The sequence below is a fragment of the Mirounga leonina genome, unplaced genomic scaffold (assembly GCF_011800145.1).
Source record: "Mirounga leonina isolate KUSES-001 unplaced genomic scaffold, KU_Mleo_1.0 Mir_165, whole genome shotgun sequence".
Lineage (NCBI taxonomy): Eukaryota > Metazoa > Chordata > Mammalia > Carnivora > Phocidae > Mirounga > Mirounga leonina.
In genome coordinates, this window is record NW_023270415.1 from 44,311,971 (window position 1) to 44,333,107 (window position 21,137).

General features: G+C 41.2%; 1 protein-coding gene across 1 annotated transcript in view; it reads left to right on the forward strand.

The window, feature by feature from the left end:
* Nucleotides 1–1,019: 1,019 nt before the first annotated feature.
* Nucleotides 1,020–21,137, forward strand: part of LAPTM4B (lysosomal protein transmembrane 4 beta) — a 75,144-nt gene continuing 55,026 nt past the window's right edge. The window contains exon 1 of the mRNA XM_035011586.1: nucleotides 1,020–1,329. Coding sequence (XP_034867477.1) covers nucleotides 1,231–1,329 — 99 coding nt within the window. The 5' untranslated portion in view covers nucleotides 1,020–1,230. The remainder of the gene's footprint in view (nucleotides 1,330–21,137) is intronic.

Genomic DNA, 21,137 nt, shown 5'->3' on the forward strand with positions numbered 1-21,137 from the left:
TTCTTCCTTCTTTCTGATTATCTCCCACAATGATGTTACTTACTAGTTCCAGTTAAGGGCCCACATCTGAGGGTCTCTGGGGAAGACGCTCCAGTCCCTTCGGATCCGGGTTTAAGGGAGGCACTAAGAATGCGCCAGCTTTACAACCTCGTCAAACTAACTAGTCCCACACTTAAACCACCGCATCTAACACTTTCCTTCTCGCCTGTATAACCTGTCCTTAAGACATTTAAATCCGACCAGTTTTTCTGTTGCTCCAAGTCCGAAATGAAACTTTGACGTGCGCTAATAATCTAACTCAGCTGAGATGCTTAGCTTAAGCGGTGATTAGCGGCTAACCCAGGACAAGGGCGCTTTGAGACCAAACAATAAATGGGAGGAAATAACCCCTGATTGGAGTCCTGTCTTTCAGTACCCCTTACGCTCTGCGTTGTGTCCTTCAGAGACCTTGAGGCAGTAACTGGCTCGATGATTGTTTCTTTAGAGCTGCCGTCATGATTAAAAATGCTACCCGAAGCACAGCGCGGATGTCCTTGACACACATCCTATTTTCTGGGAAAAAGGTTACTACCACAGTAATTGAGCTGGGAAGCGGAGACAAATTGCTCTGGCTCCAGCAGCGGTTCGAAGGACTGCAGTTTTCCCTTTTCCAGTTTGCAAGATAACAGTGACGGCATTTGCATCTACAGATCATCGGCAAAATAGAAGTGGAAGGAGAGAAACCACAACCAACGAGACCATAAAAGAATCTCAAACCCGTGACAGAGTTACACAGATGACCACAGGAGAGAGGGGAGGCCCGGAACTCCACCGCGGGCCTGCTCCCGGACCGGCCGGGTCGGCGGGGGGGGGGGGGGGGGAGGGGGGGGGGCGTGCAGGATGATTGATTTATCTATCCCGGCCGGCGGCGCCCGCAGCTGGCTGGAGCCCGCGGTGACATCACTGGCCCCGGCGCGGGTCACGTGGGCCGCCCCGCGTTGCCCCCCCCCCCCCCCCCCCCCCCCCCCCCCCCCCCCCCTCCGGAGCGCAGGGGCCGGCCGCTGCAGCCGCTCGGAGCTCTCGGCTGAGGCGCGGAGCGCGGGCCCCTGGCGAGCGGGCGAACGGGCGAGCGGAACCGGGAGCGGGAGCGGCGGGGGAGCCGGCAGCAGCCGCGCAAGGAGCCCCGAGCTACGCGGCCGACGTCCTGCAAACTTGGGCGCGCGCTCGCGCCACGGCACCGCTGCCCGAGCGATGAAGATGGTCGCGCCCTGGACGCGGTTCTACTCCAACAGCTGCTGCCTCTGCTGCCATGTCCGCACCGGCACCATCCTGCTCGGCGTCTGGTACCTGGTGAGCGCGGCGACGCGCGGGGGGCGCACCTGCCGGCGAGGAGGCGCCAGCGCCGCGAGCCCCCGCCTCCGTTCCCCTCCGGGACCCCGGCCCGCGCGCCCGCTGCGCCCCGCACCGCCCCCCCCCCCCAAGTGCGGCCTCGGTGTTGGGCGACGCCGGCTATAATCCGCCTAAAGTTGTATTATTAGAAACTTAATTCTCTGCGCGAGCCTGTCCGCGATCCCCGGCTCGGCCAGCCTGTGGCGGGGGTCCGGCCGGGGCCCGGAGTCGGGGGTGCTGTGGGCTGCGGCCGTGGCCGCGTCCTCCGCTTCCGGTAGAAGTGCACCTGGTGGCCCGGGAGCCCCCATCGGATCTGCGGACCACGTGTTTTCCATTCCTTTCTTTCTTGTCCCCACCCGTTGGGCTTTGTGTTTTGACGGGCCGCGACAGGGTCGTGAGGGTGACGGAGAGCATTCTGCCCCCTTCCCCCCCCCCCCCCCCCCCCCCCCCCCCGGTCGGGCTTGCAGCCCCGGGCTGCCCATTCTCGCTGCCCGCATCTGGTCTCGCCTTTGCTGTCGGGTCTCCTGCGCGCGTTCGCGTCCGGAGGAGAAACGGTTGGGGGCTGCTTGGCAGCGCGGTGCCCGAGTCCCTCCACAGGTCTGGTGTAAAGCCGTTACTCTAGAAAGGGATTTGCTTGTGATTTACTGCGTTTCAGTCCGCCCGGGGAAGCCATTTTTACACCCCCTTACTTTCCTGCTCATTGACAGGTGACCCCTGTACCTTTCTTAGACACCGCCAGCAAATCTGGGTTTTTTTCTTTTTTTTAGGTTGGAGCTTTTAAGGACTTGTTTGTATGGGGAGCAGTGATTATCGGGGGGCAGTGAGGAAACCTGATGGAGTCTTTCTGGCCCCGTGCCTGCTCCAGGTTGATTGTTGGCACCCCTGGACTGCATGCACCAACACTGAGTCGGATTGCGTTGCATTTCGGGTTTTGTGACATCATGATGGAGAGTTAGACCCGAGCCACTGTGCAGTGAATACCACTGCGTCCTGAGGAAATAGTGGTACTAAAATGGCATATTGAACTGTTTAGTGAGAATAAATTCTTCTTAATCATCAGAGTTTTTTTGTTGGTTCAGATTCACTTTTTCAGTATCATAAGGACATCATGTCGAATTGTGTCGTTGTGCCATTTTAAGCAAAACATTTTTCCCCAGGCCTGTGGTGTTCTTTGCGCTATTTATAGTTTCAAGTTTCCTTTAGTCCTTGCCTATCACCGGCCACACAATAGACATTTTTTGGCCTTAAGGACTTTCAAACAGATCTTTGGTATGTGTGGATTCTTTTTGTGTAGTCTGAATGCAGATAGACCATCAGCATCTTGGCTCGACACGGACTTTGCTAAAAGCCAAGAAATGCTTTGCAGAAATTTTGAATACAGCGAAAGGATAGCAGGTGGCCTCAAAATAGGCTTTTTATTGATGGTCAAGACAGACTATTGCATATAAATGTCTTGTGTCCTCCTTGAAAATGTTCAAAACTGCAGACTTGCAAGTACACCAGCAAATGTAATTTGTAAAATCTAGGGCACTGCATTAGGCAAATGTACTTACACGATCTACAGGAAAGATAAATCTACTTGAGCCCTGTGGCTGGCTGTAATCCAACCAGACAGCATTGGTGTGATAAAAGGAGAGTACTCTGCAAGCTTTGTCTACTGTTTGAACATGCTTTTTGCGGAAAGTAGTTATTGCTGTGCGTGTTGTAGCATTTGGAAACAGCATGGCCTTTTGAAAGATAATTAGAAAGCTTTCTAGCAGATGTAAGGATGCTACCTTAGGTAAACCTAATAAATGGGATGCCTGGCTCTAGTACTGACACTCTTCATAAGAAGTCTTTGCATTTCATAAAGCAATGTACACTTGTGAGTTTCACTCATACCTTTACATATAATTTGATTGCCCAAAACTTCGTTTCACATGAACATTTTTGAGATGAGGGAGCAGGGTCACTGAAGAGCAAGGCACCTCTCCCCCCACCAGCCGTCCAGATGGCATAGGGTCAGTTATCCGACAGGGGGAGAGTTTTCATGAAAAAAGGATAGGGCTGTGGGCAGATATTAAAATAAAACTCTTCTTTAAATTAATAAATAATTGCCTATTATACCAGAAAGGTAAAGGGGATCTTTTTTATGCATTTTCTAATTGCTGTTTCCTACCCCACTACCATTTACTAAGGCCCTGTGTGCCAGGTGCTTTGCATACGCGTAATTTTTACATATTCCTGGTGAGGTCGATTTTCTAATCCCTGTTTTATAGATGAGAAAACAGAGGCCCAGAGAGCTTAAGTGATTTGCATACAGTCCCACGGTTGGTTTGTGGTCCGTGTGATGTTTTAGTCGGCCCGTTTCCACTTGTTTTTACCTTTTAAAAGTTGTGGGTGTGTTTTGTTTTTGCCTTAGAATTACAAAGGTTTCCTTCGGTCTAGTAAAGCATATTGATTTTCGGTATTTATATTAGAGATCATTTTTTGTTTATTTTTTCCTTTTAATGAGGCATAATTTACATATGGTGAAATCCACAGAAGCCTATAGTACATTGAGTTGACAAATGCATGCACTTGTGTAACCCACACACCTAGAAAACATTTCCAAAACCCCAGAAAGTTCCCTTGTGTCTCTTCCCGGTTAATCCCTGCCACCCCTTCACCCCCACCCTGAAGGAGAGTTTTACCTATTCCTATAAATGGGATTATACTGTATGTATTCTTTCGTGTATGGTTTCTTTCACTTAGCATTAACGTCTTTTAAATTGATTCATGTTAATTGGAGTACATCCATAGCTTGATGCTTTATATTGCTGAGTATTATTGTATGAATAAATCACAATTTATCCATTTGCCAGATGATGGACATTTGGGTTGTTTCCAGTTTGGGGCTATTATGGTTAAAGCTTGCTCTGAACATTCTTGCACAAGACTTTTTTTTTTAATAAAGATTTTATTTATTTATTTGAGGGAGAACGAGCAGTGGGGAGGGGCAGAGGGAGAGAGAGAGAGAGAGAGAGAGAAGCAGACTACCTGCTGAACAGAAAGTCCCATGCAGGGTCCATTGATCCCAGGACCCAGAGATCATGACCTGAGCCGAAGGTAGCTTAACCGACTGATCCACCCACGCACCCCTCTTGCACAAGACTTTTTGTGGACGTATGTTTTTATTTCTCTAGAGTACATACCTAGCAGTGGAATTGCTGGTTATTGGGTAGAAGTACGTTTAACTTTATAAGAAACTGCCAAGCAATTTTCCAAAGTGGGTCTGCCATTTTATACTCCAACCAGCAATGTATGGAGGTTCCAGTTGTACCACATCCTTGTCAACATTTGGTGTCGTCAGTCATTTTAATTTTAGTCATTTTGGTGGGTATATAGTTGTAGCTCGTGGTAGCTTTAGTTTATGTTTCCCTTATGACTAGTGATGTGGAACAGTTTATCTTTGCTTATTGGCCAGTCATATATCTTCCTTTGTGAAGTGCTGTTTATTGCCTATTTTAAAATTGGTTTTTATCTTTTTTTTTCTTAATGATTTGTAAGATCTCTTTATATACTTTGGATCCTGGTCGTTTGTTAAAGATCCATTTTGTGAATGTTTTCTCCCAGCGCATGGCTGTCTACCCATTTTCTTAATGATATATTTTGATGAAAAGAAATTTGTTGTTGTTTTGAGACAGATAGAGAGAGAGAGCACACACGTGCACAAGAGCTGGGACGGTGGGTGGGGGGTGGCAGCGGGAGAGGGAGAACGCAGGCTCTCCGCTAAGCAGGGAGTCCAACTCGGGGCTCAATCCCAGGACCCCGAGATCATGACCTGAGCCGAAGGCAGTCACTTAACCAACCGAGCCACCCAGGTGCCCCGATGACCAGTTTTTAATTTTAAGTTCAATTTGTCAGTTTTTTCTTTTCTGGTTAGTACTTTCTGTATTCTAAGAAATCTTTGCCCACCCCCAGATTGTGAAGATACTCTCATATATTCTTCTAAAGCTTTATGGCTTTAGCTTTTATATTTACATCTGTGATCTACCTCCAGTTAACTTTTGTGTTACAGTATGAGATAGAGGTTTGTATTTGTTTATTTTAAAAGGCAGTTTAATCGCTTACCCTAAAAAGAAGTTGAATTATTACCTAACCTTTAATAACTATAAATATTTTCAGAGAGACAAGATGATTATCCATCTTCACAGGGAATGAAGACTGACTTGTCCTGGTTTCCAGAGGGATCATAATATAAAAAGTATTTGACGTGGGCTGATTGTTAGGTAGTCTTCTGGGATTTCCACTCTTTCTTCATCAAAACTTCCTATTCTAAACCTGAATCCATTAACTTCCTCCCCAAGTTCACCCATACTCTAGTCTCTCTCTCACCATCTGTCTAGACTCCTCGGCTGCACGCCTGTTTCTCCTGCCACCGTAATCTCTTCCTTGATTCTGTGTCCATGTCCTATTGATTTTTGTTCTACCTCCTGATTACCTCCTTATTCTGTCCTTTTTTCTTCTTCTTGCTATCATTTGCCTCATTTAGGCTCCCATTAGCACTCACTTGGCTATTATAATCGTCTTTCTGTTTCTAGCCTTGCCATTAAACAACATTTTTTTTTTAAGTCTATTATAGATGCAGTTCCCAGAAGTACTTTTCTCAGACACAAATATGAACTTGTTAGCCTACTCCTAAAAACTTTGGCTCTCTATCCTAGTTAAGTCTGTGTATTTCATGACCTGCATGTTGTAAGCCAATGTCAATTGGCTTAAACAGTTAGCACCGTGGTTTCTGACATGTCTTTCCCCCTCCCACTCCTTCCTTTTCTGGTTACCCTCTTTTGCAGGTCATTGCAAAAATCCCACAGTTCATTCTGATTTGACAAACCTAAGGATCTGTCCACCCCTGAACTAAACAGGCCAGGGATATGTGACGAGACTATCAGATGAATTTAGGTCTGGGTCATTCTCCTGCCCTTGAACTATTGATTAGAGAGAGATGTGAGCTGGGGATGGGATTAACTTTGCTCTGAGAGCAGAGGGATGAGTCATTTCCCAGAGAATCCGAGACTGTTACTGGGAGGAGGAGGACAATTACAATGCTTGCTCCTCCTTAGGCCAAAGCCCCCATTTCTTACGAGTACATTTTACCACCAGGACCTGAATTTCTCTTAACATACTCAAGCAAAACTTTTTCCTTTGTAATTTCTTTCATTGTTTTACCACGTGACTTTCTTAGAGTGTTTTAAAAGGGGGTACTGGTCGTTGAAAGCACCTGAACTTGACACCTGGGACGAGTACGCCTTTGTGTATGTCATCCTTTTCATCATCATCCAAGTGTGTTTTAGGCACTTAGTCATTGAGCAAATATGTACTGAATGCCTCTTTGTATTTGTACCCTATTCATAAGGTAGTTAGCCATATATCAGATTATAAAGGATAAAAGAGGTCAGAGTAGCTGGTTTCATTAGCTTTACGACCTGACCTTTCAAATAACCAACTGGTTCACTTTGTAAGTCCCAGTGTGCTTGTGTACCCAAGCCTGGTGGATTCTCTTTGTATCCTGAGAAATTCTGGTGCGATAAATACTGATTTTTTTTTTTTTTTTTTTTTTTGTCTGGGTGATAATACTGGATAGTAAAACCGACAGCTTGTATTTGTAGAACGATTGATAGTTTTTAGTGGGCTTTCCCATTTATTCTTATTTAGACCTTAAAGCAACCCTGGGGTCAGGTGCTGTAGGTGGTCATATGCTCATTTAAGATTGATAGTTTCTTTTTAGCTGTCAGAGTCCATGACTTAACCCCTAAGTCCAGGGCAAGATATGAGCTAATACATAGTCTTATATAATCCTTACTGCCTAGTGTTTTCCCTACTATACTAGATTGTAAAAGACCAAAATACTAGATTATAGATTTTGGATTTTATTCTGTAGGCAGTGGGGAGGCATTGAAGAATTATGAGCAAGGGTGATAGGATGAAAGCAGTTTTTTTCCCCCAGTGTAAGACTCTGTGTTTTGTTTTTTGTTGGTCAGTAATGGACCATATTTTTTTTCCTTTTTACCTTTTGGCCCCCTTTACCCATTTCTCTGACCTCCCATGTCCTGCCTCTGGTAATCACCATTTGTTCTCTGAGCTTGTTTTTTTAGATTCTACATGTAATAGAGATCAGATGGTGTTGTCTTTCTCAGTCTGACTTATTTCACTTAGGATGATGTCCTTGAGGTCCATCCAAGTTGTCGCAAATGGCAAGATTTCATTCTTTTCTTATGGCTGAGTAATACTGCATTGTGTATATATATGTCACAATTTGTTTATCCATTCATCTGTTGATGGACACTTAGGTTGTATCCGTATCTCGGCTGTTGTAAATAATGCTGCAATGAACAAGGGGGTGCAGATATCTTTCCAAGTTAGTGTTTATGTTTTCTTAAGATAAATACCCTGAAGTGGAATTGCTGGGTCATATGGTAGTTCTATTTTTAATTTTTTGAGGAACCTCCATGCTGTTTTCCAGAGTGGCTGCACCAGTTTGCATTCCCACCACCAGTGCACAAGGGCTCCCTTTTCCCCACATGCTCATCAACGCTTGTTATTTTGTTTCTTTTTGATAATAGCCATTCTAACAGATGTGAGGTGATATCTCATTGTGGTTTTGATTTGCATTTCCCTGATGATGAGCTATGTTGAGCATCTTTTCATGTACCTGTTGGCCATCTGTATATCTTCTTTGGAAAAATGTCTATTCAGATCTTATGCCCATTTTTAAATTAGATTGTTTTTTTGCTATTGACTTATAAGGGTTCTTTATATATGTTGGAAAGTAGTGGCTGATCAGATAAATATATGATTTACAAATATTTTCTCCCAGTCGATAGGTTGTCTTTTCATGTTGTTATTGGTTTTCTTTGCTGTACAGAAGCTTTTTTGTATGATGTAGTCCCACTTATTTTTGTTTTTGTTGCTTTTGCTTTTGGTGTCAGATTAAAAGATCATCACTAAGACCTATGTCAAGGAGTTTACCACCTGTATTTTCTTCTAGGAATTTTATGGTTTCAGGCCTTATATTCAAGTCTTTAATCCATCTTGAGTTAGTTTTTTTTAAAAATTTATTTATTTGAGAGAGAAAGAGAAAGAGAGCATGCGCGTGCACGCGACTGAAGGGGGGTGGAGGGCAGAGGGAGAGGGTGAGAGAGAATCCCAAGATCTTGACCTGAGCTGAAACCAAGAGTTGGACGCTTAACCACTGAGCCATCCAGGTGCCCCCATTTTGAGTTAATTTTTGCATGTGATATAAGATAGTGGTCGAACGCCGTTTCTGAACACCATTCATTGAAGAAACTGTTCCTTTCTTACTGTATATTCTTGGCTTCTTTGTTGTAAATTAATTAACCAAATATGCATGGGTTTCTATTATGTTCCATGATCTGTGTGTCTGTTTTTATGGCAAACCATACTGTTTTGATTACTATAAGCTTTATAATAGTTTGAAATCAGGGAGTGTGATGCCTTCAGCTTTGGTCTTCTTTCTTAAGTTTGCTTTGACTATTCAAGGTTTTTTGTGATTCCATTACAAATTTTAGGATTATTCTGTTTCTTTGAAAGATACCATTGGAATTTTGCTAGGGATTACATTGAATCTAGCTTGCTTTGGGTAGTATGGACATCTTAACAATATTGATTTTTCCAACCCATGAGCACGGAATATCTTTCCATTTATTTATGTCTTTTTTGATTTCTTTCATTAATATCTTAATAGTTTTCAATATACATGTCTTTTACCTCCTTGATTAAATTTATTCCTAGGTATTTTATTCTCTTTGACGCAATTGTAAATAGGATTGTTTTTTATTTCTATTTCTGATAGCTCATTATTGGTGAATAAAAATGCAACTTTTTTTGAGTATTGATTTTATATCCTCCAACTTTAATGAATTCATTTATTCTAAGTTTTTTGGTGGAGTCTTTAGGGTTTTCTATATATAATATGTCATCTGCAAATAGTGACAGTTTTACTTTTTTCTTTCCATTTGGTTGCCTTTTATTTCTTTTTCTTGCCTAATTGTTGTGCCTAAGACTTCCAATACTATGTTAAATAAAAGTGGTGGGAGTGGGATATCCTTGTTTTGTTCCTGATCTTAGAGGAAATGCTGTTAGCTTTTCACTGTTGAGTATGTTAGCTGTGGGCTTGTCATATGTGGCCTTTTTTATGTTGAGGTATGTTCCCTCTATAACCACTCTGTTGAGAGTTTTTATCATAAATGGATGTTGAATTTTGTCAGTTACTTTTTCTGCATGTATTGAAACGATCATATGATTTTTAACCTTCATTTTGTTAATGTGATATAGTTCATTGATTTGTGGATGTTGAACCACCCTTGCATCCCTGGAAAAAAAATCCCCCTTGATTATGGTTTATGATTCTTTTATTTGATTGAATTTGGTTTGCTAATATTTTCTTTTTTTGCTAATATTTTCTTTGGTTTGATAATATTTTCTTTTTTTTTTTTTTTAAGATTTTATTTATTTGACAGAGAGAGACACAGCAAGAGAGGGAACACAAGCAGGGGGGAGTGGGAGAGGGAGAAGCAGGCTTCCCATGGAGCAGGGAGCCCAATGTGGGGCTTGATCCCAGGACTCTGGGATCATGACTCAAGCTTAATGACTGAGCCACCCAGGCGCCCGGTTTGCTGATATTTTCTTGAGGATTTTTACATCTATGTTCATCAGGAATAGTGGTCTGTAATTTGCTTTTCTTGTAGCATCCTTGTCTGGTTTTGGTATCAGGGCAGTGCTGGCCTCATAAAATGAGTTTGGAGGAGTTCCTGCCTCTTCTATTTTTTGGAAGAGTTTAAGGAGGATTGGTATTAATTCTTTGAATGTTGGTTAGAATTCATCAGTGAAACCATCTGGTCTTGGCCTTTTTGTTCGTTGGGAGGCTTTTGATTATGGATTCAATCTCTTTACTAGCAATTGGCCTATTCAGATTTTGTTTCATCATGATTCAGTCATGGTAGGTTGTAGGCTTCTAGGAATTTATCCATTTTTTGTAGGTTGTCCAGCTTGTGGGCATATAATTGTTCATAGCAGTCTCATGATCCTTTGTATTTCTGTGGCATCAGTTGTAACATTTCCTCTTTCATTTCTGATTCTATTTATTTGAGTCTTTTTTCCCCTGGTGAGGCTAGCTAAAGTCTTGTCAATTTTGTTCATCTTTTCAAAGAACCAGCTCCTAGTTTCCTTGGTTTTCTTTATTGTCTTTTTAGTCTTTATATCATTTACTTCTGCCCCAATCTTTGTTATTTTCTTCCTTCTACTAACTTTGGGCTTCATTTTTTCTAGTTCCTTGAGGCATAAAGTTAGATTGTTTATTTGAGACTTTTCTTCTTTCTTCTTTTTTTTTTTTTAATTTATTTGAGAGAGAGAGAGCATGAGCTGGGGGGAGCAGCAGAGAGGGAGAAGTAGGCTCCTCGCTGAGCAGGGAGCCCAATGTGGGACTCGATCCCAGGACTCTGAGATCATGACCTGAGCCAAAGGCAGACGCTTAACCGACTGAGCCACCCAGGCGTCCCTTCTTCTTTCTTGATGTAGGCATTTATCACTACGAACTTTCCTCTTAGAAGTGATTTTGCTACATCCCACAAATTTTGGTATGTAATATAGTTCCATTTTTATTCATTTCAAGATTTAAAAAATTTTTCTGTTGATTTCTTCTTTGACTCCTTGGTTGGTCAGTAGCATGTTGTTTAATCTCCACATATTTATAAATTTTCCAGATTTTTCATGTAATTAATTTCTAGTTTCATCTGTGGTCAGAAAAGATTCTTGATATGATTTCAGTCCTTTTACATTTGTTAAGATTTACTTTGTGTCCTAACGTATAATCTATCCTGGAAAATGTTCCATGGGCATTTGAGAAGAATGTGTATTTTGTTGCTTTTGGATGGAATGTTCTGTGTGTATCTGTTAGTCCATCTGGTCTAATATGTTGTTTAAGGCCAGTGTTTCCTGCTGATTTTCTATCTGGATGATCTATCCATTGATGTAAGTGGGATATTAAAATTCCCTACCCTTATTGGTGTCTATTTTTCTCTTCAGATCTGTTAATATTTGCTTTATATATTAGGTACTCCTATGTTGTGCCATAAATATTTACAAATGTTATATTTTCTTGTTGGATTTACCCCTTTATTATTATGTAATTCCCTTCTTTGTCTCTTTTTACAGTCTTTTCTTTAAGGTCTATTTTATCTGATGTAAGTATAGCTACTCCAGCTTTCTTTTGGCTTTCATTTGTATGGAATATCTTGCCATCCTTTTACTTTCAGTCTGTATGTGTCTTTACATCTAAAGTGAGTTTCTTGTAGGCAGCATATAGATGGGGCTCATTTTTTAATTCATTCAGCCACTTGGTCTTTTGATTGGAGAATTGAGTTCACTTGCATATAAAATAATTATTTATAGGCATGTATTTATTGCCATTTTCTTAATTGTTCACTGGCTGTTTTTGTAGTTTCTCTTTGTTTTTTCTTCTCTTTCTTTAGTGGTATACTTCTATTCTTTTCCCTTTATCTTTTGTGTATTCACTATGGGTTTTTGTTTTGTGGTAACCATGAAGCCCAAATATAACAACTTTTATATGTAAGAGTCTATTTGAAGTTGATAACAACTTAAGTTTGATACCATTCTAAAGCTCAGCATTTTTATTGTCTTTGCCATGCTTTTTTTGATGTCACATTTTACACGTGTATTCCTCAACTAATTATTGTAATCAGAGGTGTTTTTACTACTTTTGTCTTTTATTTATTTTTTAAAGATTGATTTATTTATTTTAGAGAGAGTGCACACACACACATATGTGAGTGGGAGGAAGGGCAGAGGAAGAGAATCTTTAAACAGACTCCCCACTGAGCATGGAGCCAGATGCAAGGCTTGATCCCACAAGCCATGTGAGATCATGACCTGAGCCAAAACCAAGTCGGCTGCTGAACTGACTGAGCCACCCTGGCACCCCAATTTTGGCTTTTAACCTTCATACTGGCTTTATAAATGATTATATATTTACTTTATATTTACCTTTACTATATATTTACCTTCCCAGTGAGATTTATTGTTTCATATGTTTTCTTGTTACTAAGTAGTACCCTTTCTTTTCTCTTTAACCTTTCTTGTAAGGCTGGTGTAGTGGCAGTGAACTCCTTTAGTTTTTGCTCGCCTGGGAAGCTCTTTACCTCCCTTCACTTCTGAATGATAACTTTGCTGGATAGAGTATTCTTGGTTGGAAGTTGGCTTTCTTCCAGCACTTTGAATATATTGTGCCACTCTCTTTTAGCCTGCAAAGTTTCTGCTGGAAAATCTGCTGATAGTCTTGTTGGGGGGGGTTCCCTTGAATGTAACAAGTTGTTTTTCTATTGCTGCTTTTAATATTCAGTTTTTAAGGAATGTTAAAATAGCAGGCTGTTTTAGGTGGCTGAAAAACTAGAAAGGTCTTCCATGTATGAGATACAGAAAGTACTGGTTCTTTCCAACACCAGTGTCTCATTGGCTAGGGCTGTGGATAATATGGATGGGAATTTTTATCAGTTAGTGAATGATAGAAGTTTCTCTTGACATCTAGACTTTCTCCACCTGAATTCAGGAATCAAATAGATTTGGATAGTGAGGGATACTGAATTTTTGAAAGATGTCCAGTGAGCCCTTTTCAAAAAGCACAGGGACCCTCTGCCACCACCTAATATAAAGGATCAAGGGTAGCTCTATAAAATATTGGCTGGGGAAGATTTCAGTGATATGTATTTATTTATTTATTTTTTAAATTGAAATATAATTAACATACAGTGTTATATTAGTTTCAGGTGCACAATATAATTAAAAAATTCTATACATTTCTCAGTACTCAGCAAGATAATTCCCTTTATCTATTTTACCCATTGCCCCCCCCCACTTTCCCTATGGCAACCACCAGTTTGTTCTCTGTATCCAGTGATATTTAATATGTTTTTCAGCTTTTGTTGCACATTATGATAGATGTTCATCAGGATGTTTTAAAGATAGGCTGACCATGAAATAAAGATTGCCATCAGACCTGTCATTAATATCAACTTCTCTGGGACCCACTCTAAATATATCTAATTAACAAAGCATCAAGTATTAAAATGGTTAACATGAGTTTTGCACTATGATGTCTATTATGTTTATCTAAATGTGTAATATATTTATTTTGTTAACTTACTTTGAATCTGTGTCATAAAGGAAGAGGCTACATTTTTCCCTTCCCACCCCATCCCCTTTGGGGCAGATACATTATTGTCCATAAAAGGATGCTAGAAGAAATAATATGTGAGCCCTAGCAGCATAATTTACTACTTTCTACTTCTCTCTCAGCTCCCTTGGCTCTTAATAGAGCTTGTGGGGCTTTAAGAAGAGTTCTTGAAAAGCTATAAACTGGGTAACCCATTTTACTTGAAGAAAAATAAAAATTAAGCGAAGATCACACTTCTTCAGTTGCTTTTTAACAAACTTTTAAAGGTTTAGGGTTGCCTGTTTGCAGTTGCAGCTTCCAAGGGAAAATCATTTCTCAGGGAAAAATGTGAGCACCAAAAGAAATATAATTTTAAAAGAAATATAATTTCAAATTATTAGTAAAAATAAGGTTGAGCTCTTCTATTAACCTTGAACTGCTAAAATTACAGGGCACTAAATTATGACTATTGAGTGATTTGAGTAGTTAATAACTTTTTATGAAGACAACCTGGTGAGTCCAACTTCACAGAAGAGAGAACATTCAGGACTAAAAAGATCAAGTCTCCAGGCTGCGTCAATATGTCTTCCAACTACACTTAAAGAGAGGGGTTTGCTTCTTGATAATCCTCTGTTGAAGCCTCAGTTTGGATTTCCCCAACCTTGATCTAGTGCTGCTGGTCTGGGAGTCTTTTTTCTTTTTCCTTTTTAAGGTATCATTGGATTCTCTGATATCTATTCTTTTCCCTTTTGTGTTATATTAATTTTAACCTCTGTATTTGTTATGGTGTAGATAAAGTCTTGTAACAGAGAGATTTAAAATGCAGTACTTATGCAAGTTACATTTTATTTCTCTGTCATGTAACAGTCCAGGGTTGGTAGACTTTGTTCCGTGAAGGTCACTCAGAGACCTCTTCTGCTGGGGCATCCCAAATGCGTGGATTCCTTCTCTGGTTCTGAGGAGGCCATGTCCTTTAGCCTTGTCTACATGGCTGGAGACAGCTCCCCGGTACTATGTTTTCTGACCTGCTGGAAGGAAGAAAGGACACCTGGAGGACAAACAACTTTTTTTTTTTTTTTTTAAAGATTTTATTTATTTATGTGACAGACACAGCGAGAGAGGGAACACAAGCAGGGGGAGTGGGAGAGGGAGAAGCAGGCTTCTCGCGGAGCAGGGAGCCCGATGTGGGGCTCGATCCCAGGACCCTGGGATCATGACCTGAGCCAAAGGCAGACGCTTCACGACTGAGCCACCCAGGTGCCCCACAACTTGGTTTTTTTAAGGATGTGAAATGGAAATTGCACACGTTGCTTTCACTTATATACCAGTAGTCCAAAATAAGGCCTATGACCTAACTGCAAGGGAGGCTGGGAGATATTATCTGTCTCTGGGCATTTATGTACCCGGATAAGCCTATGACTGTGAAAGAAGGGAGAGCAGATTCGGGGGACATCTACCAGTCTGATGTGCCCCTGAGGGTGGCCTAATTTTTAAGATCCTGTACTACCTGCAGAAGGCCACAAAGTGGTAGTGGTTGGTTCTCAGTACTTCAGTTTTCCTCTCCAAATTGGAGTTAATAATGCTAAAAGTAAACAATTATAGTTATTAAAAAGTATCACAAGGTACTTTAAACAAGTCATAAAAATAGTTATGTCTGTAGATAAAACTGAGTAGTATACAAACGTGAATGCATTTTTCCCAAGGCATGCTTCATTAATGGAGTTTTTAATGGGCTGCTTAAGAATTTTTAAAAAGATAAAATGAAGGCCACACGAATAGCATTTTCAACATGAAAATGCATATGGTCATCTATATAAGACATAGAAGGCAGCTAGCTTATAGATCAGAAACCTGTTCATTGTGCTTATGGATTAAGGACTTCCCATCTCAAAAGAAAATAATTGCAGAAAATTTAAGCCTAGAAGGTATTGCTGATGCTTATTCAGTTTCTTTCTTCCCTCTTTCCCTCTCTCCTTTCTTCCTCCCTTGTCCTTTAACAGATTTTTTGAGAACTGTGTGTTAAGAAATATGCCGGGTGCTGGGGTTGCAGTTGGGATTCAGCATAAACCCAGTCCTTGCCAACATCAAATCTGTGGTCTAATGGAGGAAGGAAATATTGATCAGAATTAATAGACATAGTAATCATACAAATAAATATTGGCACATAAGTGTGATGAAGACTACGGAGAAGAACGGTGGCCCCGTGATAAGGCATGGAGGAGGGTTCGGGGATGGGAGTGGGAGCATTGGAGAGCCTGATGGTCTTTGTCTTTAGCTACAGAAGTTAGTCCACTTCCAGTAACAGTGTTAACATACCCAGATTTATTCCCGTCATTGTTTCTGTTTCCCTCTCCTTTGGTGCCATCCTTCATGTGGACTGCATTGTTGCTTACCCATTTTTCCTGTCTGCTATTTTGGAAGTTACGCTCTGTTTCTATGATTCTAGTTGTTCGCTCAGGAAATATCAACATGTATCCTCATCAAAGTCTGCAGTTAATAATGATATCGTTGCCTTTCTTTTGAATAAGTCCTTCAACTCCAGTCATTTGTCTTTTTTTTTTTTTTTAAGATTTTATTTTTAAGTAATCTCTGTGCCCATCATGGGGCCCAGACTCACAACCCTGAGATCAAGAGTCACATGTTCCTCCCACTGAGCCAGCCAGGCGCCCCTATTTTAGTGTCTTTTTTTTTTTTGACAGAGAGCAGGAACACAAGCAGTGGAAGAGGCAGAGGGAGAAGCAGGCCACCCGCTGAGCAGGGAGCCCGATGTGGGACTCGATCCCAGGACCCTGGGATCATGACCTGAGCCCAAGGCAGTCTATTAAACAACTGAGCCACCCAGGTGCCCCTATTTTAGTGTCTTTTTTAAAAGCTCCCAAGACCTTGATCTGTAACCATGCTTGTTTAGAACCACCCATAGATTTATGCCTCTCTTTGTCCATTCTTCTCCCTTTTTCCTGCAGTCATTATAATTTTTATTTTAAAAATGAATATTTAATACCCAAACTATGGAAAGTACATGGCCTGTTATTTTCTTTCCCTACTCAGACCTGTTGTCTCGGTTCACTCTTCTGTCTGAAATATAGGTTTGAAAATTTCCTTTAGTGAGGCTCTGTTGGTGGCAAACTCTGACAGCTTTTATTTGAAGATATCTTTATTTGGCTCTTGTCCTTAAAAGATACTTCAATCCTAGGTTGACAGTCATTGCCTCTGAACACGTTGAAGTTCTCTTCAGCTCCTACTTTGCTGCAGAGGCCAGTCATCAGCTGTGTTGACATTTATTCTTGATTCCTTGGGTCTAGAGTGGGTGTTGCGGTTCTGCATTAGTAATAATAACCTGTGGCTCATGCTGAAGCTGCTGGTCTGCAGACCACAGTTTTGGTACCAGTGGTTTGGTACCAGAACTCAAACGCTTTGTGGTGTTAAATGCATTTTCTTACAGGCTTGCCTCTGTAGTTAAAACTTAGACTATTCGTTTTTATCTTTCAGAAGGTATTGAACAGAACAAGTAATAGTCAGAGTATAGCTATAAGGAACAAGCTTTAATAATAGAGAAATACCATAGAGCTTTTCTGAAACTTTTTAAAAAATTAAGTTAGTAAATCATAGTAGGGCTTTCTTTGATTCTTTTGTTATTTTTACCTGAGCCTATTTCTTTGTCTGTTTTTTTTTTCTTACCAGCCGTTTAGAAATTAAATGAGAGTTTCTCAGATAATCTTAATATTTATTCTAAAGTAAGCATATAAACAAGAATAGGATCTTAAAGATATTTATGTATTTCCATTAGTAATGAGTAATTAGTAATTTACTAGATAATCTTTTCATTAGTTTACTTTGAGAATAGCTAAGAACAATGATCTTCAGAGGCTGTCTACTTTTGAAGTAATTTGATACTGTTTTTTTTTAACAGTATCACTATTAAAGTAACACTATCAGATATTGACATCACCTTTAAGAATGTTCTAGATTCATAGTAAAGAATATTTATGACATACACTTTAATAATGCTTCTTCCTTTCCTTATATAAACAGGTCAGGGGCGCCTGGGTGGCTCAGTCATTAAGCGTCTGCCTTCGGCTCTGGTCATGATCCCAGGGTCCTGGGATCGAGCCCCGCATCGGGCTCCCTGCTCCGCGGGGAGCCTGCTTCTCCCTCTCCCACGCCCCCTGCTTGTGTTCCCTCTCTCGCAGTGTCTCTCTCTGTCACATAAATAAAATCTTTAAAAATAAATAAATAAATAAATAGTTGAGCATTATGGTTATAAAACACTTCTTGTCTAGGAGATGGTTAGATTCTATCATTGCACTTGATTTTAATTTGACAATTAAGACTGTTTTAGAAGGTTAGCTACCAGGTTATACTTTAGCAGCTTGTTCTAGAATTCCAAGCTGTGTTTCAACTGTAGAAGTGTATGTTTTTTGTCTTTCTTCTTTTTAAAGATTTATTTATTTATTGGGGGCTGGTGGGGGCGGGCAAAGGGAGAGAGAGAGAGAGTCCTAAATAGACTCTGCACTGAGTGCGGAGCCTGACATAGGGCTCCATCTCACGGCCCTGAGATCAGGACCTGAGCTGAAACCAAGAGCAGGATGCTCAACCAGCTGTGCCACCCAGGTGCCCTTGTCTTTAATTTCGGATACTTGTTTTTGCTTGGGGATATTTTGAATGTATTGCTATTTTGTTAGATTTTTAACTCTAGAGTACAATATAACAACACCGTCCTTGTATCAGATACAAAATCTATATTCTAGTGGTTCAGTCTGTTACAGACTCTTCACTTTCATTAGTAAAGACATTCCGTTTTATGAGTTTCACTTCTGTCTGATGAATAGCTACAGGAATAAAGTATTCTTGTATATATTAAAACTAAACAGGGAGTAAATAATATAATCGCTTCAAACAGTCTTTCAAAGCATATTTTATGGTAACCCAGGTTGTTGGACTAGGATGGTTACAGATAGGGATTAACAGACCTAATGAATAGAGCCAATCAGAACACAAAGAGAACGTGTTTGCTGTACAAAAAAATTGATGTAGCCATTTTGCACTTTATATTTTCTCTTGTCTTTTCCAAATGCTAGTCTTCTAACCCTTTAGTATGCGATACTTTTTTCTTTTTTTTTTTTTTTAAGATTTTATTCATTTATTTGACAGAGAGAGCACAAGATTTTTTACTTTTAAGTAATCTCTACACCCAGTGTGGGGCTCAAACTTACAACCCCAAGATCAAGAGTCCCATCCTTCTCCGACTAAGCTAGGCAGGCAACCCTGTGATACTTTTTTTTATGCACGGACAGCCTGTTCTAAAACAGGCTCCAGGCTAGGCCTATCTCTTCATATTCAGAGATCCAGAATGTTCTTTAAGACATAAAAGGGAGCCTGCTATTGTCCCCATCCACACCCCCCAGTCTGAAGTCTCCCAGAGGCTCTTTGGACAGCGTTTCTCTATCTGGCCTCCTCTGGGGACCATCCCTTGCCTTCTGTCCAATGTCCAGCTTTCTCACTGATCACATGGACCCTGTATTCTGAGAGCATCTAATGGTGCCTTGCTGGCTCTTGTCGCATTGAGGGTGATATCTGGAACACTCCCTTGGAAGGAATTCTGAGCATGCCCCAGGGGTTTGGTTGGCAGATTCGGGCAGCTGGAATCTGTAAACTGGGTGTGGTGGCTTCTTGAGAGGGAACTGGGGTACTAGAAAAAGCATGCATGGCATCTGTAGTCAAAGGATCAATGATTGAGTCTCAGCTGAGAACTCTGACCTTGTGTGGGGTGTCCTCTGCAGACTGAGTGCCCTCATTTGTAGAATGGAATAATAACAGTCACACTTCCTAGGGGAGGCAAGGCTGCTTCAGTGATATAAAATGGTATGTGCGGTGGTGGTGCTTTCTTGAGGAAGACAGTTAAAGTGATGGCACCGTGGGCTATAAGGTGAATCAGGAGGATCTCCTTGAATTTGGGGGAAAACATTTTTACATTTAAAAAATTTGCCTATTGAAATGTGGCTCTAATAAAAGGTACAAACTTCCATTTTACTGCGTAACCTTTTTGCCCTCACTGTGTGTAACCTGGAGACAGTCCTTTGGTTTATTATAGCTTCAGCAACTTAAAACATTAGCTGTAATTATAATTCAATTCAAAGGACTGACAAGAGTTGCTCATTTTTATGTTTTTATGTCCTAGGACTGTCTCTCAATACTTAATTCTTAGTCATTTAGTCTGATACCCTCAAATTATTTGTGCTGTAATCTTTTGTGTCTCAAGATTTCCAGAAGTCTTTACTTTCTAGTGTTAATAATGTCATCTCCCTGTGCAGTCTTTCAGCTTCTCCCTGAGCTAGTAGTATAGCAGAATTCCTCGTCCCTGTGAATGAAGCATCCAGTTTATTTGACTGTCTTCCCCACTAGACAGTAAGCTACCTTGTGGTGTGTGTGTGTGGTGGCGTTGTTTTTTAAGATTTATTTACTTGACAGAGAGAGAGAGACAGCGAGAGAGGGAACACAGCAGGAGGAGTGGGAGAGGGAGAAGCAGGCTTCCCGCTGAGCAGGGAGCCCGATGTGGGGCTTGATCCCAGGATCCGGAGATCATGACCTGAGCCGAAGGCAGATGCTTAACGACTGAGCCACCCAGGCGCCCCTACCTTGTGGTGTTTGCCATAATATGTATGTGATGCTTAGCATAGTGCTTGGCCTATTATTTGTTGCCTAATAGATCATTTCTGAACAATTGAATGAATTACTTAATGAATGGTATAGTATTCTGCATTTTACTTGGCTATTGATGTGTTTACCCCACTGAACTACTAATCTTTGGGGGCAAGGACCATGTGTTATTCATCCTTGTGTAGCCCAGCTTCAAGCAGAGCGCTGGGGACATAGTAAGTGAACTGATTTACTCCACTTCTTAGGTAAATAGGATTTTACAAAAAATGCCATTTCCCCCCCAGAATACATTTACCACAGTTGATGGACTTGAAAATAGTGTCAGAAACTTATTTCAAGATCAGAATGGGACCATATAGACGGGCTAATTTGAATATGAAAGCACATTTGGATCAGAATTCTAAAAATAGATACTTCATACTTTCATTTCATTTTGATTTGCCTGGACCCAAGTGAAAGGCACATCTGCCCTTATTAGCTTTTTAAAATTATTATTTTTTTAAGGGAGGTGAGGGGCAGGGGGAGAGGGAGAGAGAGAGAATCTTAAGCAGACTCCACAGCCAGCCCAGAGACCCAGGTGGGGCTCAGTCTGACAACCCTGAGATCATGACCTGAGCCAAAATCAAAGTCAGACTGAGCCACCTCAGTTTAACTGACTGAGCCACCCAGGTACCCCCGCCATTATTAGCTTTAAAATTTTTTGGGGGGCGCCTGGGTGGCTCAGATGGTTAAGCATCTGCCTTTGGCTCAGGTCATGATCCCAGGGTCCCGGGATTGAGCCCCGCATCGGGCTCCCTGCTCGGCGGGAAGCCTGCTTCTCCCTCTCCCACTCTCCCTGCTTGTGTTCCTGCTCTCCTTGTCTCTCTCTCTGTCAGATAAATAAATAAAATCTTTAAAAAAAAAT